Raw genomic sequence first — 20,487 nt, 5'->3', positions numbered from 1 at the left:
ACATATTTCTGCTAGATATCCACTCATTGGTCAGTTCCAGTAAAGACATATTTCTGCTAGATATCCACTCATTGGTCAGTTCCAGTAATGACATATTTCTCCTAGATATCCACTCATTGGTCAGTTCCAGTAATGACATATTTCTCCTAGATATCCACTTATTGGTCAGTTCCAGTAATGACATATTTCTCCTAGATATCCACTCATTGTTCAGTTCCAGTAAAGACATATTTCTCCTAGATATCCACTCATTGGTCAGTTACAGTAATGACATATTTCTCCTAGATATCCACTCATTGGTCAGTTCCAGTAAAGACATATTTTTCCTAGATATCCACTCATTGGTCAGTTCCAGTAATGACATATTTCTCCTAGATATCCACTCATTGGTCAGTTCCACTAATGACATATTTATCCTAGATATCCACTCATTGGTCAGTTCCAGTAATTACATATTTCTCCTAGATATCCACTCATTGCATCATACAGTGCATTCTGAGACTATTCAGACCCCTTGACTTTTTCCACATTTTGCTACGTTACTGACTTATTCTAAAATGGATTAAAACATTTTTTCCCCTCATAAATCTACACACAAAACCCCATAATAACAAAGCAAAAACTATTTTTGGGGGATTGCTAATTTATTAAAAATAAAAACAGAAATATCACATTTACAGAAGTAAATTCAGACCCTTAACTCAGTACTTTGTTGAAGCACATTTGGCAGCGATTACAGCCTCAAGTCTTCTTGGGTGTGATGCTACAAGCTTGGCACACCTGTATTTAGGGAGTTTCTCTCATTCTTCTCTGCAGATCCTCTCAAGCTCTGTCAGGTTGGATGGGGAGAGTCACTGCACAGCTATTCTCAGGTCTCTCCAGAGATGTTCGATCCGTTTCAAGTCCGGGCTCTGGCTGGGCCAGTCAAGGACATTCAGAGACTTGTCCCGAAGCCACTCCTGCATTGTCTTGGCTGTGTGCTTAGGATCGTTTTCCTGTTGGAAGGTGAACCTTCGACCCAGTCTGAGGTCCTGAGTGCTCTGAAGCAGGTTTTCATCAAGGATCTCTCTGTACTTTGCTCTGTTCATCTTTCCCTCGATCCTGACTAGTCTTCCAGTCCCTGCCGCTGAAAAACATCCCCACAGCATGATGCTGCCACCACCATGCTTCACCGTTGGGATGGTGCCAGGTTCTCTTGGCATTGAGGCCAAAGAGTTCAATCTTGCTTTCATCAGACCAGAGAATCTTGTTTCTCATGGTCTGAGAGACTTAGGTGCCTTTTGGAAAACTCCAAGCGGACTGTCATGTGCCTTTTATTGAGGAGTGGCTTCCGTCTGGCCACTACCATAAACGCCTGATTGGTGGAGTGCTGCAGAGATGGTTTTCCTTCTGGAAGGTTCTCCCATCTCCACAGAGGAACTCTGGAGCTCTGTCAGAGTGACCATCAGGTTCTTGGTCACCTCTTTGACCAATCATGTCTCGGAGCTCTCTGACAATTCCTTTGACCTGATGGCTTGGTTTCTGCTCTGACATGCACTGTTAACTGTGGGACCTTATATAGACAGGTGTGTGCCTTTCCAAATCATGTCCAAATCAATTTAATGTACCACAATTGGACTCCATTCAAGTTGTAGAAACATCTCAAGGATGGTCAATGGAAACAGGATGCACCTGAGTTGAATTTCGAGTCTCATAGCAAAGGGTCTGAATGCTTATGTGAATAAGGTATTTCAGTTTTATTTTATTTTATACATTTGCAAAACTTTCTAAAAACCTATTTTCATTATGAGGTATTGTGTGTAGATTGCAGAATAATTTAAGCAATTTTTTGAATAAGTCTGTAATGTATGAAACTGTGGGAAAATTCAAGGGGTCTGAATACTTTCCAAAGGCACTGTAGTTTATTGCAGCATTGGTGTCACATTGAATTCTACCTGTATTAGAGTGCCATCCAAGGTTCATGGATGCATGTAAAAGGAATTGGTTTGTCGTATATTTTGAATTGACGCAATACAACTTCCATATCCATTCTGTACAGTGCACATTATAATATTTTATCAATATTCTGCACATTATTAGCTTCAAATGCAGTTTTTGCAATGCCAATTGTCTTAGGAGATTCCTATTTGACCTTACTCAGAAGATATGACTGTAAGTCGCTTTGGATAAAAGCGTCTGCTAAATGGCATATATTATTATTATTATTATTATATGACTGCTTAGTACTCACAAAAGAGGCATTGTCTGTCTGGTGACCAGCCCTGAAGAAAGGCCGAGGGAGGTTTTCCTGCTTGTGTCTGTCTGTGGAAAACTACAGATGTAGGATCTTAATTTGAGCTAGTTTGTTACAGCAGGAAAATAATACACAGTAATAGGAAATGTGAACTATTACGTAAATTATAATTCATGGACATTTTTGTAGGGGTTGATACAGTTCTCGTTAGGGCAAATGAAGTCTGAAACTTAACAGTGCAAATGACAAACTTCAGAAACTTTTGAAAGATTTTGCATTTCCTGGTCAAATTAAGATCCTACATCTGTACTAGGTGCGTGCGTAAATACACAAGCCCTGTTGTGTTAAGGTCCCTAACCCCCAACATGCTTCTCATGTTTGTTTACACTCCATTTTCCGGAATCAGTTTACATCGGAGCTGAACTGCTTGGCTTGAGACTTCAATAATTCACTCTGTTGGTCCTGTATATCAGGAGTGTTAAGCATTCTCGATCACCTATCTGTAAACACAGTGAATCTCAAGAGTGATGAGCGGAGACAGTGGAGAGCCCAACCTGTCCTGCATGACGTTCCCAGTGGACTCGCCCTGTGCCGGGGGTGGGGGCACCGTGGCCTCGTAGGAAGCCCTCTGCGTGGTGACGTACCAGGATGATTAAGGGCCCCTTCCTTTCCCGCTTGGAGGGGCATTGTCCCAGTGACAGGCACATTTTGCCCCGCTCAGGAAGTGTGTCTCGCTGGTCCATGGAGCAGGACGAGGGGAGAGTAGCCTACTTATGACACACACCAACGGTGGACACACGCCTCACCCATCCCCACATTCCCAGCCAGAGACAAGTTGTGCTACACACATTTTTAGAGTCTGTACCGTTGTGCTAGGTGCTCAAATAGTGTTGATGACCTGGTGCCAGGACTTCAGAGGGTAGAAAACGGTAGAATGTCCTAGAGAAAGCTGAAGGTTGATGTATGAATCAATGTTAGCAACTTCAGCAACTAGCAAAAAATATCTCTGCACTAGACGTAATGCATAAATATATCGATCTTTATTCATTTATTCACTTCTTATGCTTAGTTAATAATACAAATACATTTAGAGTACAAAAATCTATATTTGATAGAAAACAAAATCAGTGCATACACTTTTTTCCTCCACAATGGACACAAGACCCAATCAGTCCACATTAACAATACAAACATCATTTGGCAGTATTTAAGGGTGTAGAGACAGCATTCATAATAAATCTTATTAAAGAATAATGTATTGTGCAGCAAAATATTATCTAGCAGTTTACACACACAAGCTATTCCCTCTCTCCTATGTGTAACGAAACACTAGCTGGAGTGACTGGAATTCTAATTGAACCAAACATTTGGAATAATCCAAACATTTAGACACTTCATCCTGATCATTTTTCAGCCTTGTTTTTAAAGGTAATTACGTAGACTAAACGTGCTAAAGTAGTCACCAGTATAGTGACCAGCCTGGTGATAACATGTAGGATTCCTGGAGCCTGCCCTGCAAGCTTTAGTCACACTTTTAGCACAACAAAATGGATCAGCAACAGACGATTTCCATTACAAACATTCCTGCTTGCAAACAGTCAATTCCTTCATCTTTACTAATGTAATTATAGTGTGTTCAGCAGTGCAAACGGAATATATAATTAAATACTGGAATGTTACATATCGTGTTGTCAAGGAGGCAGCGGCAATCTTCAGTGTGAAATTAATAAGTGACATTGTAGAATATAAACCTAAATAAATATGCATTGTTTATTTCACTGGTGCTTTCATAGACCCTCTTCATATGAAATTCTAACCCAAGCTCATGTTTTTAAACTAGCTTTTTACACATACAAATAAACCAGTCTCTCTCGTATCATCCAATTTCCCTTTTTCCACTCGGCCATAACAATAATACACAGAGTTAGTCCCATATCGGGAAAGGAATCCAAATGTAACTTTTCATTTCAAATAGCTTCACGGTAGAGATGTAGTATTAATTGCAAAGCAGCGTGGTGTTCCTCTCTGTCCTGTCCTCTCCTGTCCTCTTCATGCCTTAACCCCATTCAGAGACGCTGGGAGCTGGGATTCTATTGGCTGTTTAACCTATTACTACTCAGACTGAGCCAAAGGGACTATGGGCCATATCCATCTACTGTAGACAACCCTGTCAACCCATGTGTCTCTCCATCTGAGTTGAAGGGGAAAAAAGATTCTGACCAACAACAACATGTTGACTGGGAATACTGGAGATTGGAGTACTCAAGTGAGAAATCTTTTCTGACGGGCACATTCCACTACTCACAAACTGTTCCTGTAATCTGTCTGACAGGTGCCTTTATTTTTTTTTATTTTTTTTAATCGGGAGCTTTAGCTCAAGTCAACCTGAGGAATATGCTTGAAAAGATCCACTCTGTGACACAAATATTTTGTCAACCTTATATCAATAATCATTACATATAATAAAATAAAATAGCACATTACAGTTTTCAAGTCTATAAAATATTTGTACAGAAATAAAATAGTATCAATGAAAACACCCTAATTCTCCCATCTTATTTCCTTCTCATCTACATGTTGTATCCCCATGGTAACACATTGTCCATTTACACTACAGTATAAACTGACAATAATACATTTCATGGGAATGTCATTCGTTACAAGTCTGGAATCGGTTGTTTTTCTTGGTGTTGTTCACAGTAGATTATAGGAATACCTGAGGCTGTCTATAGGTCTACAGAAGTCTATAGGGATCTTTCCATAGCTAGCTGTTATGTGTGGCTATCAGAGTGAGCTATGGAGAAGGCCAGCAGTACATAGGCGAACCTCTGGGTCAGGCTGAGACCTTTACAGAAGAGGGCAGGCTCTTCTTCCTCCTTCCTGCAGAGTGGGCTGATGGGAAGCAGGCAGGCTAAGTGCAGATCTACAGTAAGGTGTCTCAGAGTGTCCCTAAGTAACAGATCTCACGTTGTAATAAAGCGTCTCAAACGTGTCCCTCTCTCAAGCCTCGGGGAGGAGGAGAAATGGAAGAAGTTTACAAGACGGAGGCAGCAGCCGTTTTACGGTGCGCTGTGAGGTCCGGAGACGGAGTCAGAACAGAGGAGAACAAAGGAAAGGCCTCGAGGCATTTAGTCAGATAGATTCTCCCTGGGGCGGAGGGTGGACGGGGGCGTCTCCCACGGCGACGGCTACACAGGTGGGGTGGAGTAGCGCACTACATAGCTGTAGTCAGGGGGCGGGCTGTGGCACTCCAGACCGGGCTCCAGGGACGAGTCATCCAGGGTGAAGTCCAGAGAGGAGACAGGCTGAAGGTATTTGTCCTTCTCTCCCTCAGTCAGCACCGACTCCTTACTCCTACTCACTGCCTTCATCCTAGAGAGAGAGAGAGAGAGAGAGAGAGAGAGAGAGAGAGAGAGAGAGAGAGAGAGAGAGAGAGAGAGAGAGAGAGAGAGAGAGAGAGAGAGAGAGAGAGAGAGCACATACTGGTTAATAACAGACTCAGTAAAATATAATTGACTTAGCTGCTGCCTTGGCAGGAACTAATGGGGATCCGTAAAATACAAAAATATAACAATAATGCATTTCCATGATAATTGTTCATGAAGCATATCATCAATCACGTTCTCTGGCCTCTCTCACGGATGTTGACTTCTTCTACTCCAGTAAATGCTCCAAATATGAGTAATTAACTACTATTGTCTTCTGGTTGCTAGGAGTTTCCAGAACTTCTCTCACAGGGGCCAAGGTCGGCTCTCAGTGGGGTAAATCACATGACTGACTGGCTGCATTGACTATGAGAGTGGGGAAATGACAGGGTGGTGTATTAAAATGATTATATTCTAGAATGGATCAGTAAATGTTAGATTGGTGAGTCAAGTACTGACAACAATACTATCCCAAGCATTTCCACACATCTACAATGAGAGAGAGAGCTAGAGAGAGATAGAGCTATAGAGATAGAGCTATAGAGAGATAGAGCTATAGAGATGGAGCTATAGAGATGGAGCTATAGAGATGGAGCTATAGAGATAGAGCTATAGAGAGACAGATAGAGCTATAGAGAGAGAGATAGAGCTATAGAGAGAGAGATAGAGCTATAGAGATAGAGCTATAGAGAGAGAGCGATAGAGCTACAGAGAGAGAGCGATAGAGAGAGCGATAGAGCTATAGAGAGAGAGAGCGATAGAGCTATAGAGAGAGAGAGCGATAGAGCTATAGAGAGAGAGAGCTAGAGAGAGATAGAGCTATAGAGATAGAGCTATAGAGAGAGAGAGCGATAGAGCGAGCGATAGAGCTATAGAGAGAGAGATAGAGCTATAGAGAGAGAGCTAGAGAGAGATAGAGCTATAGAGATAGAGCTATAGAGAGAGAGCGATAGAGCTATAGAGACAGAGATCGAGCTATAGAGAGAGAGAGCGATAGAGCTGTAGAGAGAGAGCGATAGGGCTATAGAGAGAGAGAGCGATAGAGCTATAGAGAGAGCGATAGAGCTATATAGAGAGCGATAGAGCTATATAGAGAGAGATAGAGCTATAGAGAGAGCGATAGAGCTATAGAGACAGAGATCGAGCTATAGAGAGAGCGATAGAGCTATAGAGAGAGAGCGATAGGGCTATAGAGAGAGAGAGCGATAGGGCTATAGAGAGAGAGCGATAGAGCTATAGAGAGCGATAGAGCTATATAGAGAGCGATAGGGCTATAGAGACAGAGATCGAGCTATAGAGAGAGAGAGCGATAGAGCTATATAGAGAGAGAGCGATAGAGCTATAGAGAGAGAGAGCGATAGAGCTATAGAGAGAGAGAGCGATAGAGCTATAGAGAGAGAGATAGAGCTATAGAGAGAGAGCGATAGAGCTATAGAGAGAGAGCGATAGAGCTATAGAGAGAGAGATAGAGAGAGCGATAGAGCTATAAAGAGAGCGATAGAGCTATAGAGAGAGATAGAGCTATATATAGAGAGAAATAGAGCTATATATAGAGAGAAATAGAGCTATAGAGAGAGAGATCGAGCTATAGAGAGAGCGATAGAGCTATAAAGAGAGAGATCGAGCTATAAAGAGAGAGATCGAGCTATAGAGAGAGCGATAGAGCTATAGAGAGAGAGATAGAGCTATATAGAGAGAGAAATAGAGCTATAGAGAAAGAGAGAAATAGAGCTAGAGAGAGAGAGAGAGATAGCTATATAGAGAGAGATAGAGCTATAGAGAGAGATATAGAGCCATACAGAGAGAGAAATAGAGCTATAGAGAGAGAGAGATAGAGCTATAGAGAGAGATAGAGCTATAGAGAGACAGAGCTATATAGAGAGAGAAATAGAGCTATAGAGAGAGAGAGAGAGAGAGATAGAGCTATATATATATATATATAGAGAGAGAGATAGAGCTATAGAGAGACAGAGCTATAGAGAGAGAGAAATAGAGCTATAGAGATAGCTATAGAGAGAGAGATAGCTATAGAGAGAGAGATAGAGCTATAGAGAGAGAGAGAGAGCGATAGAGCTATATATAGAGAGAGCTATAGAGAGAGATAGAGCTATATAGAGAGAGAAAGAGCTATAGAGAGAGCGATAGAGCTATAGAGAGAGAGATAGAGCTATAGAGAGAGAGATAGAGCTATAGAGAGAGCGATAGAGCTATAGAGAGAGAGATAGAGCTATATAGAGAGAGAAATAGAGCTATAGAGAAAGAGAGAAATAGAGCTAGAGAGAGAGAGAGAGAGAGAGATAGCTACATAGAGAGAGATAGAGATATAGAGCTATAGAGAGAGAGAAATAGAGCTATAGAGAGAGAGAGATAGAGCTATAGAGAGATAGAGCTATAGAGACAGAGCTATATAGAGAGAGAAATAAAGCTATAGAGAGAGCGAAATAGAGCTATATATAGAGGAGAGAGATAGCTATAGAGAGAGATAGAGCTATAGAGAGAGAGAAATAGAGTTATAGAGAGAGAGATATATATATATATAGAGAGAGAGAGAGCTATAGAGAGAGATAGAGGTATATATATAGAGAGAGCTATAGAGAGAGAGAAATAGAGTTATAGAGAGAGAGATATATATATATATAGAGAGAGAGAGAGCTATAGAGAGAGATAGAGGTATATATATAGAGAGAGCTATAGAGAGAGATAGAGGTATAGAGAGAGATAGAGTTATATAGAGAGAGAAATAGAGCTATAGAGAGAGAGAGATAGCTATAGAGAGAGAGAGATAGAGGTATAGAGAGAGAGAGAGTTATAGAGAGAGAGAGAGAGAGAGCTATAGAGAGAGAGAGATAGAGCTATATATATATATAGAGAGAGAGAGCTATAAAGAGACATAGAGCTATAGAGAGAGAGAGAGAGAGAGAGAGAGAAATAGAGAGAGAGATATAGCTATAGAGAGACAGAGCTATAGAGAGAGATAAATAGAGCTATAGAGAGAGAGATAGCTATAGAGAGAGATAGAGCTATAGAGAGAGAGATAGAGCTATAGAGAGAGAGAAATAGAGTTATATATATATAGAGAGAGAGAGCTATATATATATATATATATATATATATATATATATATATAGAGAGAGAGAGAGAGCTATAGAGAGACAGAGCTATAGAGAGAGATAAATAGAGCTATAGAGAGAGAGAGATAGCTATAGAGAGAGAGATAGAGCTATAGAGAGAGAGAAATAGAGTTATATATATATAGAGAGAGAGAGCTATATATATATATATATAGAGAGAGAGAGCTATAGAGAGACAGAGCTATAGAGAGAGAGAAATAGAGCTATAGAGAGAGAGAAATAGAGCTATAGAGAGAGAGAGAGATAGCTATAGAGAGAGAGATAGAGTTATAGAGAGAGTGAAATAGAGCTATAGAGAGAGAGAGAGAGAGAGAGAGAGAGAGAGAGCTATAGAGAGAGAGATAGAGCTATATAGAGAGAGAGAGTTATAGAGAGAGAGAGAGAGAGAGAGAGAGAGAGCTATAGAGAGAGAGAGATAGAGCTATATATATATAGAGAGAGAGCTATAAAGAGACATAGAGCTATAGAGAGTGAGAGAGAGAGAAATAGAGAGCTATAGTGAGAGGTATAGTGAGAGCTATAGAGAGCTATAGTGAGAGCTATAGTGAGAGGTATAGAGAGAGAGCTATAGAGAGAGCTATAGAGAGAGCTATAGAGAGAATTATAGTGAGAGTTATAGAGAGAGAGAGCTATAGTGAGAGCTATAGTGAGAGCCATAGTGAGAGCTATAGAGAGCTATAGTGAGAGGTATAGAGAGAGTTATAGTGAGAGATACAGAGAGAGCTGTAGAGAGAGTTATAGTGAGAGTTATAGTGAGAGCTATAGAGAGAGCTATAGTGAGAGCTACAGTGAGAGCTATAGAGAGAGAGCTATAGAGAGAGAGCTATAGTGAGAGGTATAAAAGAGCTTTAGAGAGAGAGCTATAGTGAGAGCTATAGAGAGAGAGCAATAGTGAGAGGTATAAAAGAGCTTTAGAGAGAGAGCTATAGAGAGAGTTATAGTGAGAGCTATAGAGAGCTATAGTGAGAGGTATAAAAGAGCTTTAGTGAGAGAGCTATAGAGAGAGAGCTATAGAGAGAGAGCTATAGAGAGAGCTATAGAGAGAGAGCTATAGAGAGAGCTATAGTGAGAGCTATAGAGAGAGAGCTATAGAGAGAGCTATAGAGAGAGCTATAGAGAGAGAGCTATAGAGAGAGCTATAGTGAGAGATATAGTGAGAGCTATAGAGAGAGTTATAGAGAGAGTTATAGACAGAGCTACAGTGAGAGGTATAGTGAGAGCTATAGAGAGAGTTATAGACAGAGCTATAGTGAGAGCTATAGAGAGAGAAAGCGCTATCGAGAGAGAGAGAGCAGAGAGAGAAAAGAGAGAGAGCAGAGAAAGGAGAGCAGAGAGAAGAGAGAGCAGAGAGAGCAGAGAGAGAAGATAGAGAGAAGAGTGAGAGCAGAGAGAGAGAGCAGAGAGTGAGCAAAGAGAGAGTGAGAGAAGAGAGAGAGAAGAGAGAGAGAGAGAGAGGGACCAGAGAGAGAGGAGAGAGAGAGCAGAGAGAGACCATAGAGAGAGCACAGAGAGAGAGAGAGGGGGTATGCTAATTTGGTATAGAGCAGACCTAACTCACTCCATTAAATTAATCAAAACAGGAACATTCTACATTTGGCTAGAAATTCAAAAGGAAATTATCCTAACAGAGAAAAATGTCCTCCTGTGTGCTACCTATATCCCCCCACTAGAATCCCCATATTTTAATGAAGACAGCTTCTCCATCCTGGAGGGCGAAATCAATCATTTCCAGGCCCAGGGACATGTACTAGTCTGTGGCGACCTAAATGCCAGAACCGGACAAGAACCTGACACCCCCAGCACACAGGGTGACAAACATCTGCCTGGAGGTGACAGCATCCCCTCCCACATATGCCCCCCTAGGCACAACTATGACAACATAACCAACAAAAACGGGTCACAACTCCTGCAGCTTTGTCACACGCTGGGTATGTACATAGTCAATGGTAGGCTTCGAGGGGACTCCTATGGTAGGTACACCTATAGCTCATCTCTTGGCAGTAGTACTGTAGACTACTTTATCACTGACCTCAACCCAGAATCTCTCAGAGCGTTCACAGTCAGTCCACTAACACCCCTATCAGACCACAGCAAAATCACAGTCTACTTGAACAGAGCAATACCCAATCACAAGGCATCAAAGCCAAAGGAACTGAGTAACATTAAGAAATGCTATAGATGGAAGGAATGCAGTTTGGAAACCTACCAAAAACAATTAGGCAACAACAAATTCAATCCCTTTTAGACAATTTCCTGGGTAAAACGTTCCACTGTAATAGTGAAGGTATAAACTTGGCAGTAGAAAATCTTAACAGTATATTTGACCTCTCAGCTTCCCTATCAAATCTAAAAATCTCAAATAGAAAACCGAAGAAAATTAACAATAATGACAAATGGTTTGATGAAGAATGCAAAAATCTAAGAAAGAAATTGAGAAACCTGTCCAACCAAAAACATAGAGACCCGGAAAACCTGAGTCTACGCCTTCACTATGGTGAATCACTAAAACAATACAGAAATACACTACGGAAAAAGAAGGAACAGCATGTCAGAAATCAGCTCAATGTAATTGAAGAATCCATAGACTCTAACCACTTCTGGGAAAATTGGAAAACACTAAGCAAACAACAACACGAAGAATTATCTATCCAAAATGGAGATGTATGGGTAAACCACTTCTCCAATCTTTTTGGTTCTATAACAAAGAATAAAGAGCAAAAACATATACATGATCAAATACAGATCTTAGAATCAACTATTAAAGACTACCAGAACCCACTGGATTCTCCAATTACATTGAATGAGTTACAGGACAAAATAAAAACCCTCCAACCCAAAAAGGCCTGTGGTGTCGATGGTATCCTTAATGAAATGATCAAATATACAGACAACAAATTCCAATTGGCTATACTAAAACTCTTTAACATCATCCTTAGCTCTGGCATCTTCCCCAATATTTGGAACCAAGGACTGATCACCCCAATCCACAAAAGTGGAGACAAATTTGACCCCAATAACTACTGTGGAATATGTGTCAACAGTAACCTTGGGACAATCCTCTGCATTATTATTAACAGCAGACTCGTACATTTCCTCAATGAAAACAATGTACTGAGCAAATGTCAAATTGGCTTTTTACCAAATTACCGTACAACAGACCATGTATTCACCCTGCACACCCTAATTGACAACCAAACAAACCAAAACAAAGGCAAAGTCTTCTCATGCTTTGTTGATTTCAAAAAGCCCTCGACTCAATCTGGCACGAGGGTCTGCTATACAAACTGATGGACAGTGGTGTTGGGGGTAAAACATATGACATTATAAAATCCATGTACACAAACAACAAGTGTGCGGTTAAAATTGGCAAAAAACACACACATTTCTTCACACAGGGTCGTGGGGTTAGACAGGGATGCAGCTTAAGCCCCACCCTCTTCAACATATATATCAACGAATTGGCGCGGGCACTAGAAAAGTCTGCAGCACCCGGCCTCCCCCCTGCTAGAATCTGAAGTCAAATGTCTGCTGTTTGCTGATGATCTGGTGCTTCTGTCACCAACCAAGGAGGGCCTACAGCAGCACCTAGATCTTATGCACAGATTCTGTCAGACCTGGGCCCTGACAGTAAATCTCAGTAAGACCAAAATAATGGTGTTCCAAAAAAGGTCCAGTCACCAGGACCACAAATTCAAATTCCATCTAGACACTGTTGCCCTAGAGCACACAAAAAACTATACATACCTTGGCCTAAACATCAGCGCCACAGATAACTTCCACAAAGCTGTGAACGATCTGAGAGACAAGGCAAGAAGGGCATTCTATGCCATCAAAAGAAACATAAATTTCAACATACCAATTAGGATTTGGCTAAAAATACTTGAATCAGACATAGAGCCCATTGCCCTTTATGGTTGTGAGGTCTGGGGTCCGCTCACCAACCAAGACTTCACAAAATGGGACAAACACCAAATTGAGACTCTGCACGCAGAATTCTGCAAAAATATCCTCCGTGTACAACGTAAAACACCAAATAATGCATGCAGAGCAGAATTAGGCCGATACCCACTAATGATCAAAATCCAGAAAAGAGCCATTAAATTCTACAACCACCTAAAAGGAAGCGATTCACAAACGTTCCATAACAAAGCCATCACCTACAGAGAGATGAACCTGGAGAAAAGTCCCCTAAGCAAGCTGGTCCTGGGGCTCTGTTCACAAACACAAACACACCCTACAGAGCCCCAGGACAACAGCACAATTAGACCCAACCAAATCATGAGAAAACAAAAAGATAATTACTTAACACATTGGAAAGAATTAACAAAAAAACAGAGCAAACTAGAATGCTATTTGGCCCTACACAGAGAGTACACAGCGGCAGAATACCTGACCACTGTGACTGACCCAAAATTAAGGAAAGCTTTGATGATGTACAGACTCAGTGAGCATAGCCTTGCTATTGAGAAAGGCCGCCGTAGGCAGACATGGCTCTCGAGAAGACAGGCTATGTGCTCACTGCCCACAAAATGAGGTGGAAACTGAGCTGCACTTCCTAACCCCCTGCCCAATGTATGACCATATTAGAGAGACATATTTCCCTCAGATTACACAGATCCACAAAGAATTCGAAAACAAATCCAATTTTGAAAAACTCCCATATCTACTGGGTGAAATTCCACAGTGTGCCATCACAGCAGCAAGATTTGTGACCTGTTGCCACGAGAAAAGGGCAACCAGTGAAGAACAAACACCATTGTAAATACAACCCATATTTATGCTTATTTATTTTATCTTGTGTCCTTTAACTATTTGTACATTGTATATATATATATATAATATGACATTTGTAATGTCTTTACTGTTTTGAAACTTCTGTATGTGTAATGTTTACTGTTCATTTTTGTTGTTTTTCACCTTATATATTCACTTTGTATGTTGTCTACCTCACTTGCTTTGGCAATGTTAACACATGTTTCCCATGCCAATAAAGCCCTTGAATTGAATTGAATTGAGAGAGAGCAGAGAGAGATCACAGAGAGAGAGAGTCACTTGGCTCTGTCATAATCTCACATGGTCTCTCCTATCATTGCTATGCAGACGACACACAATTAATCACAATTAATCTTCTCCTTTCCCCCTTCTGATGACCAGGTGGCGAATCGCATCTCTGCATGTCTGGCAGACATATCAGTGTGGATGACGGATCACCACCTCAAGCTGAACATCGGCAAGACGGAGCTGCTCTTCCTCCCGGGGAAGGACTGCCCGTTCCATGATCTCGCCATCACGGTTGACAACTCCATTGTGTCCTCCTCCCAGAGCGCTAAGAACCTTGGTGTGATCCTGGACAACACCCTGTCGTTCTCAACCAACATCAAGGCGGTGGCCCGTTCCTGTAGGTTCATGCTCTACAACATCCGCAGAGTACGACCCCGCCTCACACAGGAAGCGGCGCAGGTCCTAATCCAGGCACTTGTCATCTCCCGTCTGGACTACTGCAACTCGCTGTTGGCTGGGCTCCCTGCCTGTGCCATTAAACCCCTTCAACTCATCCAGAACGCCGCAGCCCGTCTGGTGTTCAACCTTCCCAAGTTCTCTCACGTCACCCCGCTCCTCCGTTCTCTCCACTGGCTTCCAGTTGAAGCTCGCATCCGCTACAAGACCATGGTGCTTGCCTACGGAGCTGTGAGGGGAACCTCACCTCAGTACCTCCAGGCTCTGATCAGGCCCTACACCCAAACAAGGGCACTGCGTTCATCCACCTCTGGCCTGCTCGCCTCCCTACCACTGAGGAAGTGCAGCTCCCGCTCAGCCCAGTCAAAACTGTTCGCTGCTCTGGCCCCCCCAATGGTGGAACAAACTCCCTCACGACGCCAGGACAGCGGAGTCAATCACCACCTTCCGGAGACACCTGAAACCCCACCTCTTTAAGGAATACCTAGGATAGGATAAGTAATCCCTCTCACCCCCCCCCCCCCCCCTTTAAGATTTAGATGCACTATTGTAAAGTGACTGTTCCACTCGATGTCATAAGGTGAATGCACCAATTTGTAAGTCGCTCTGGATAAGAGCGTCTGCTAAATGACTTAAATGTAAATGTAGAGAGCAGAGAGAGAGCAGAGAGAGAGAGCTACAACAGCCCTCCCTTGTAAACCTCTAGAAGGTCAAAGGTGACGGTGATCGAGCGGCGACCCAGTGAGGGTTCTTTCCTCTCAATAAATAGACCATTCTCTGTATACCTCTGGTGACTGGTTCTCCCATGGCAGAGGGCATGGCAACATGGGAAAGGCTGTGGCTGTGCTCACAGGTAGTGGTCTCGTCTCTCTCTGCCCAGCGTTGTGCATCACATAGGGACACAGAGAGGAGGGGAGCACTGTCAATGAGTTGATGGGTGTGTGGGGGTGGATTGTGGCTGGGAGGGTACAATGGTTGCTGAGGGAGAGGATTCAGAATGTTTTTAATCAAAACAACACCTTCCGGTATGTTCATTGGGGGTTGGGAAGAGTTTCATTAATCTTGGTGAAAGCCACCAGCAGGCCCCATAAAAATGATATCAAACTCCCCTCGCCTTTTTATTTCATGCTCCCTTTCTGTCAGTTTAGGATTATTGCATTAAAAAAAACCATTCCTTTGTTAGCTGTCCTTGCTCATTTAAATATGCATCCGTCCTAATCTTTTTTTTTTGTCCAGGGAAGAGGTGTTTGTGCGCTGGGCATTTGAAAGACAGAATCCATCTATATATATATGTTTCACGCAATTCTGCTCCTTGAAGTACACAATGGATAATGTGTCATGTTTAGCCTAACCTGTCCTTAGCCCTGGTTCCTCTCTATTCCACAGGTACAATGGGTTATGACAAGGAGCGGTTGTAACTCTAAAAGGGGGTGGTTGCTCGCCGTATCACGAGAGTAAACTCTCTATAACCCGAACACATCCCCTTGTTTACTCAGCTTGAATGTTGCTCGTTCTCTGAGCATGTTGAGGACCCGAGTGTAAGGAGAGAGAGGGGTGTGACCTGCTACATGAACCCTGCGATTGGCTGACATTCAAAACGATAAACAATCTCTCAGACCTAAATCATCCACACAATGTACAGGCTGATCTGGGACAGTGGGTGTACCGTACATGCATAATTGAATGTTTTCTCTATCTGAACATCAGCTCTCAGGTCATTGCATAGTGGAGCCTCAAAGACACAGGGCGATGGTAGACATCTCATACACCACAGTCTGTTTATACCGGACCAGATAACATCCATTGCGATGAGACACCTGAGTCCACAACTGTTCCTCAGCCAAGGAGAACAGTGTTGTTCTGACGACATCTGTTATCTTGACTCTGGACAGAGTCTGTATCACAAACCTCTTATGTCATCTCAAACTATGGCGGTTGATTGATGTATGAAACACGGCCTCTACTCTGAACCTTGACAAGTAAGCTGTCGGTGGACGTCTCAATCAGGCCCGAGCAGCCTTTTGGCGAACGCCAAAGCGAGTTTTAGTGCATGCTCTTAAACCACCCAGGCACCGAGTCACACTTCCACTGAGCTTTTGTTCCCTGTCGTTTGGGTTGTCACCTTGGGGCAATATTCCTCCCCCCAAGTCCTTTGTCTCGCTGGGGATATAGCATGCTTTCTTTTGGCAAAAGGGAAAACCAGTCATTGAGGTTAAAGGGGTGAGAGGGACTGTGTGTGTGTGTGTGTGTGTGTGTGTGTGTGTGTGTGTGTGTGTGTGTGTGTGTGTGTGTGTGTGTGTGTGTGTGTGTGTGTGTGTGTGTGTGTGTGTGTGTGTGTGTGAGTGTGTGTGTGTGTATGTGGGTGTGTATGTGTGTGTGTGTGTGTGTGTGTATGAGTGTGTGTATGAGTGTGTGTGACATGTGAGTGTGTGTGTGTGAGTGTGTGTATGTGTGTGTGTATGAGTGTGTGTGTGTATGTGTGTGTGTGTGTATGTGTGTGTATATGAGTGTGTGTGACGTGTGAGTGTGTGTGTGTGTCTATGTGTGTGTGTATGAGTGTGTGTGTGTGTATGAGTGTGTGTGTGTGTGTGTGTGTGTGTGTATGTGTGTGTGTGTGTGTGTGTGTATGAGTGTGTGTGTGTGTGTGTGTGTGTGTGTGTGTGTGTGTGTGTGTGTGTATGAGTGTGCGTGCATATGAGTGTGCGTGCATATATGAGTATGCGTGCATATGAGTGTGTGTGCATATGAGTGTGTGTGCATATGTGTGTGTGTGTGTGTGTGCATATGTGTGTGTGTGTGTGTGTGTGTGTATGTGTGTGTGTGTGTGTGTGTATGAGTGTGTGTATATGAGTGTGTTTGACAATTCCAACGTCGACATTCCAGGCCAGCAGGTGGGTTTCCAGGGCAGGGCCAGTTGCCTTCCTCTCCTTTTCCCCCTGGCACTTTCTGCCTCCCCTAACTCTTTATCCTCCCTGCCTGCAGTTCCTCTGCATGTGGCTCCCCTGCCTCTTTCTGCCTCAGCCTGTGTCTCTGGATGCTGTCAGTGACAGGGATCATGTGGACTCACGCCAGGGCCATGATGCTGAGTGGTCGGGCCAAGGACTCCAGGCGCTTCAGGGTGTTCATATCATCAGACGACAGGCCCATCCCACTGTCCGACTGGCCCCCCTACACGTGCAGAGAGAGGGAGGGAAATGGGAAAGAGGGATAGAGAGAGAGAGAGAGCGAGAGCGATAGAGGGAGAAATAAGGATGAGAGAGAGAAAGAGTCAGAGTCCACCAAAATGGTCTTACATGTCTATTCTTATAGGCCAGATGTTTTACACCCTACTAAAGGGGCAGCTCTTTACGCGTGGTTCAGAGAAATCATCATGTTAGCCCAGCAAACCAAAATCGGTTCTGTGAAAGTTCACAGAACATTCATTAGGTCGTGGCAAATGTTCTCATAAGGCAAAAACTTTCCAGTCTGCTGATGATCATAGAATGTTTGTATAAAACATTTGCCTGATGTTGCAAGAACGTTCCTAGAAAAACATTTAATCTGTTCTTTAAAGGTTCCCAGAATGTTTCTTCAGGTGAATATTTTTTGCAACCTAAAATAAACATTGTAAACTCAGCTTAAAAAGAAATGTCCCTTTTCAGGACCCTGTCTTTCAAAGATAATTGTAAAAATCCCAAATAAATTCACAGATCTTCATTGTAAAGGGTTTAAACACTGTTATCATGCTTGTTCAATGAACCATAAACAATTAATGAACATGCACCTGTGGAACGGTCGTTAAGACACTAACAGCTTACAGACGGTAGGCAATTAAGGTCACAGTTATGAAAACTTAGGACATTAAAGAGGCCTTTATACTGACTCTGAAAAACACCAATAGAAAGATGCCCAAGATCCTTGCTCATCTGCGTGAACGTGCCTTAGGGATGCTGCAAGGAGGCATGAGGACTGCAGATGTTCGTACTGTGAGACGCCTAGGGACATGGCTACAGGGAGACAGGACGGACAGCTGATCGTCCTTACAGTGGCAGACCACGTGTAACAACACCTGCACAGGATCGGTACATCCGAACATCACACCTGCGGGACAGGTACAGGATGGCAACAACAACTGCTCGAGTTACACCAGGAACGCACAATCCCTCCATCAGTGCTCAGACTGTCTGCAATAGGCTGAGAGAGGCTGGACTGAGGGCTTGTAGGCCTTTAAGGCAGGTCCTCACCGGACATCACCGTCAACAACGTCGCCTATGGGCACAAACCCACTGTCGCTGGATCATTCAGGACTGGCAAAAAGTGCTCTTCACTGACGAGTCGCGGTTTTGTCTCACCAGGGGTGATGATCAGATTCGCGTTTATTGTCGAAGGAATGAGTGTTACACCGAGGCCTGTACTCTGGAGTGGTATCGATTTGAAGGGTCCGTCATGATCTGGGGCGGTGTGTCACAGCATCATCGGATTGAGCTTGTTGTCATTGCAGGCAATCTCAACACTGTGCATTACAGGGAAGACATACTCCTCCCTCATGTGGTACCCTTCCTGCAGGCTCATCCTGACATGACCCTCCAGCATGACAATGCTACCATCCATACTGCTCATTCTATGCGTGATTTCCTGCAAGACAGGAATGTCAGTGTTCTGCCATGGTCAGCGAAGAGCCCGGATCTCAATCCCATTGAGCACGTCTGGGACCTGTTGGATCGGAGAGTGAGGGCTAGGGCCATTCCCCCCAGAAATGTCCGGGAACTTGCAGGTGCCTTGGTGGAAGAATGGGGTAACATCTCACAGCAAGAACTGACAAATCTGGTACAGTCAATGAGGAGGAGATGCACTGCAGTACTTAATGCAGCTGGTGGCCACACCAGATACTGACTGTTACTTTTGATTTTGAACCCCCCCCCTTTGTTCAGGGATAGATTATTCCATTTCTGTTAGTCACATGTCTGTGGAACTTGTTCCGTTTATGGCTCAGTTGTTGGATCTTATCTTATTTACACATGTTAAATTTGCTGAAAATAAACACAGTTGACAGTGAGAGGATGTTTCTTTTTTTGCTGAGTTTATAATTATCCACACAACTGGACAGTTTTTTGTGTTTTGGGAACATATCTTTTGTGATGTCCCCACAATGTTTCCACCAGACTCTTCCCACAACCTAATGAAACATTCTGGAAACTTTTAAAGAACAGATCAAATGTGTTCTGGGAATATTCTAGCAACATCAGGCGAATGTGTTATACATCATGGTATAATAATCAGCACGATTTGACCGTTTTTGTGTTATAAGAATACCTAACGAATATTCTGGGAACTTTCACAGAACCAATTTTGGTTTGCTGGGGAAACATTAACACTCGGCTCCCGAGTGGCGCAGCGGTCTAAGGCACTGCATCGCAGTACTAGAGGTGTCACTACAGACCCTGGATCGATTCCAACATTCTTCGAATGTTTTTGGGATGCTATCATGCTAATGTTAGATACAACCCTAACTAGAACTTCATGGGAATCTTAGCTAAATGTTCTGGGAATGTTCCCGGTTTGCTGGGAGGTTTGGGTCACTTGGTGTTCATCGTGTGAGAGTGGGATAGGGGTGATGGGTTAATTCACCTCATGGTTGTCGTTAGAACCGTTCTCCATGGTAACCTCATCAAAGGTCTTCACACTTGCTGGACGGTTCTTAATGTTCCTGAAAGGAAACAATTTCCAAAGTCAGATCCTAATGTAGGAAAAATGTCCCAGCCAGAGAAATCCAAGATTATACAGGCGCCAAAAAGCATAGAAAAAAAACACAATAATCGAGAACATAATCAATTCAGTCAACAATTACATAGTGTCGGGGGAATTGATCTTTAAAAATAAACCCTATTTTCTTGGCTTTCCAACACAGAGAGAGAATCAAATAACTGCTTAATTCAGCTTAAGGGATAACTGACATTAAAGCATTTTAATACATTCTCAATAAACCCACTCGTAGGACCTATGAAAATAAGAGGGTTTAACAAATATTATTTTAAGTGGACATAAATCCTGGTGCAGGGTCTGTGGTTTGGGAGGAAAATCTTCGAAGGGGCCACAATGCTTTGGGCTCCCTCACCATCAGACTGCCAGGGTATATAGTTTTCATCCCAATCTTTATCAGGTCTTTCATTGTCCTCAAGCAGATCTACTTGCACTTCTTTAAGAGTAAGTACCTGACCGGCCAAGCAAAGCATATGTAAAGAAAATGGAGTGTGCTTTGGAC

General features: G+C 42.9%; 1 protein-coding gene across 1 annotated transcript in view; it reads right to left on the bottom strand.

The window, feature by feature from the left end:
- Window positions 1-3,251: 3,251 nt before the first annotated feature.
- LOC124010831 (vascular endothelial growth factor receptor kdr-like) overlaps window positions 3,252-20,487 on the bottom strand; it is an 84,412-nt gene continuing 67,176 nt past the window's right edge. The window contains exons 28-30 of the mRNA XM_046323550.1: window positions 19,854-19,932; window positions 17,314-17,414; window positions 3,252-5,605 (exon numbers count right to left, since the gene is read on the bottom strand). Of these exons, the coding sequence (XP_046179506.1) occupies window positions 5,422-5,605; window positions 17,314-17,414; window positions 19,854-19,932 (364 nt within the window). The 3' untranslated portion in view covers window positions 3,252-5,421. The remainder of the gene's footprint in view (window positions 5,606-17,313; window positions 17,415-19,853; window positions 19,933-20,487) is intronic.

Source organism: Oncorhynchus gorbuscha, linkage group LG23 (genome assembly GCF_021184085.1).
Source record: "Oncorhynchus gorbuscha isolate QuinsamMale2020 ecotype Even-year linkage group LG23, OgorEven_v1.0, whole genome shotgun sequence".
NCBI classification, from domain to species: domain Eukaryota; kingdom Metazoa; phylum Chordata; class Actinopteri; order Salmoniformes; family Salmonidae; genus Oncorhynchus; species Oncorhynchus gorbuscha.
The sequence above is the reverse complement of the archived record's forward strand: the minus strand, read 5'-3'. Positions and strand labels throughout refer to the sequence as shown.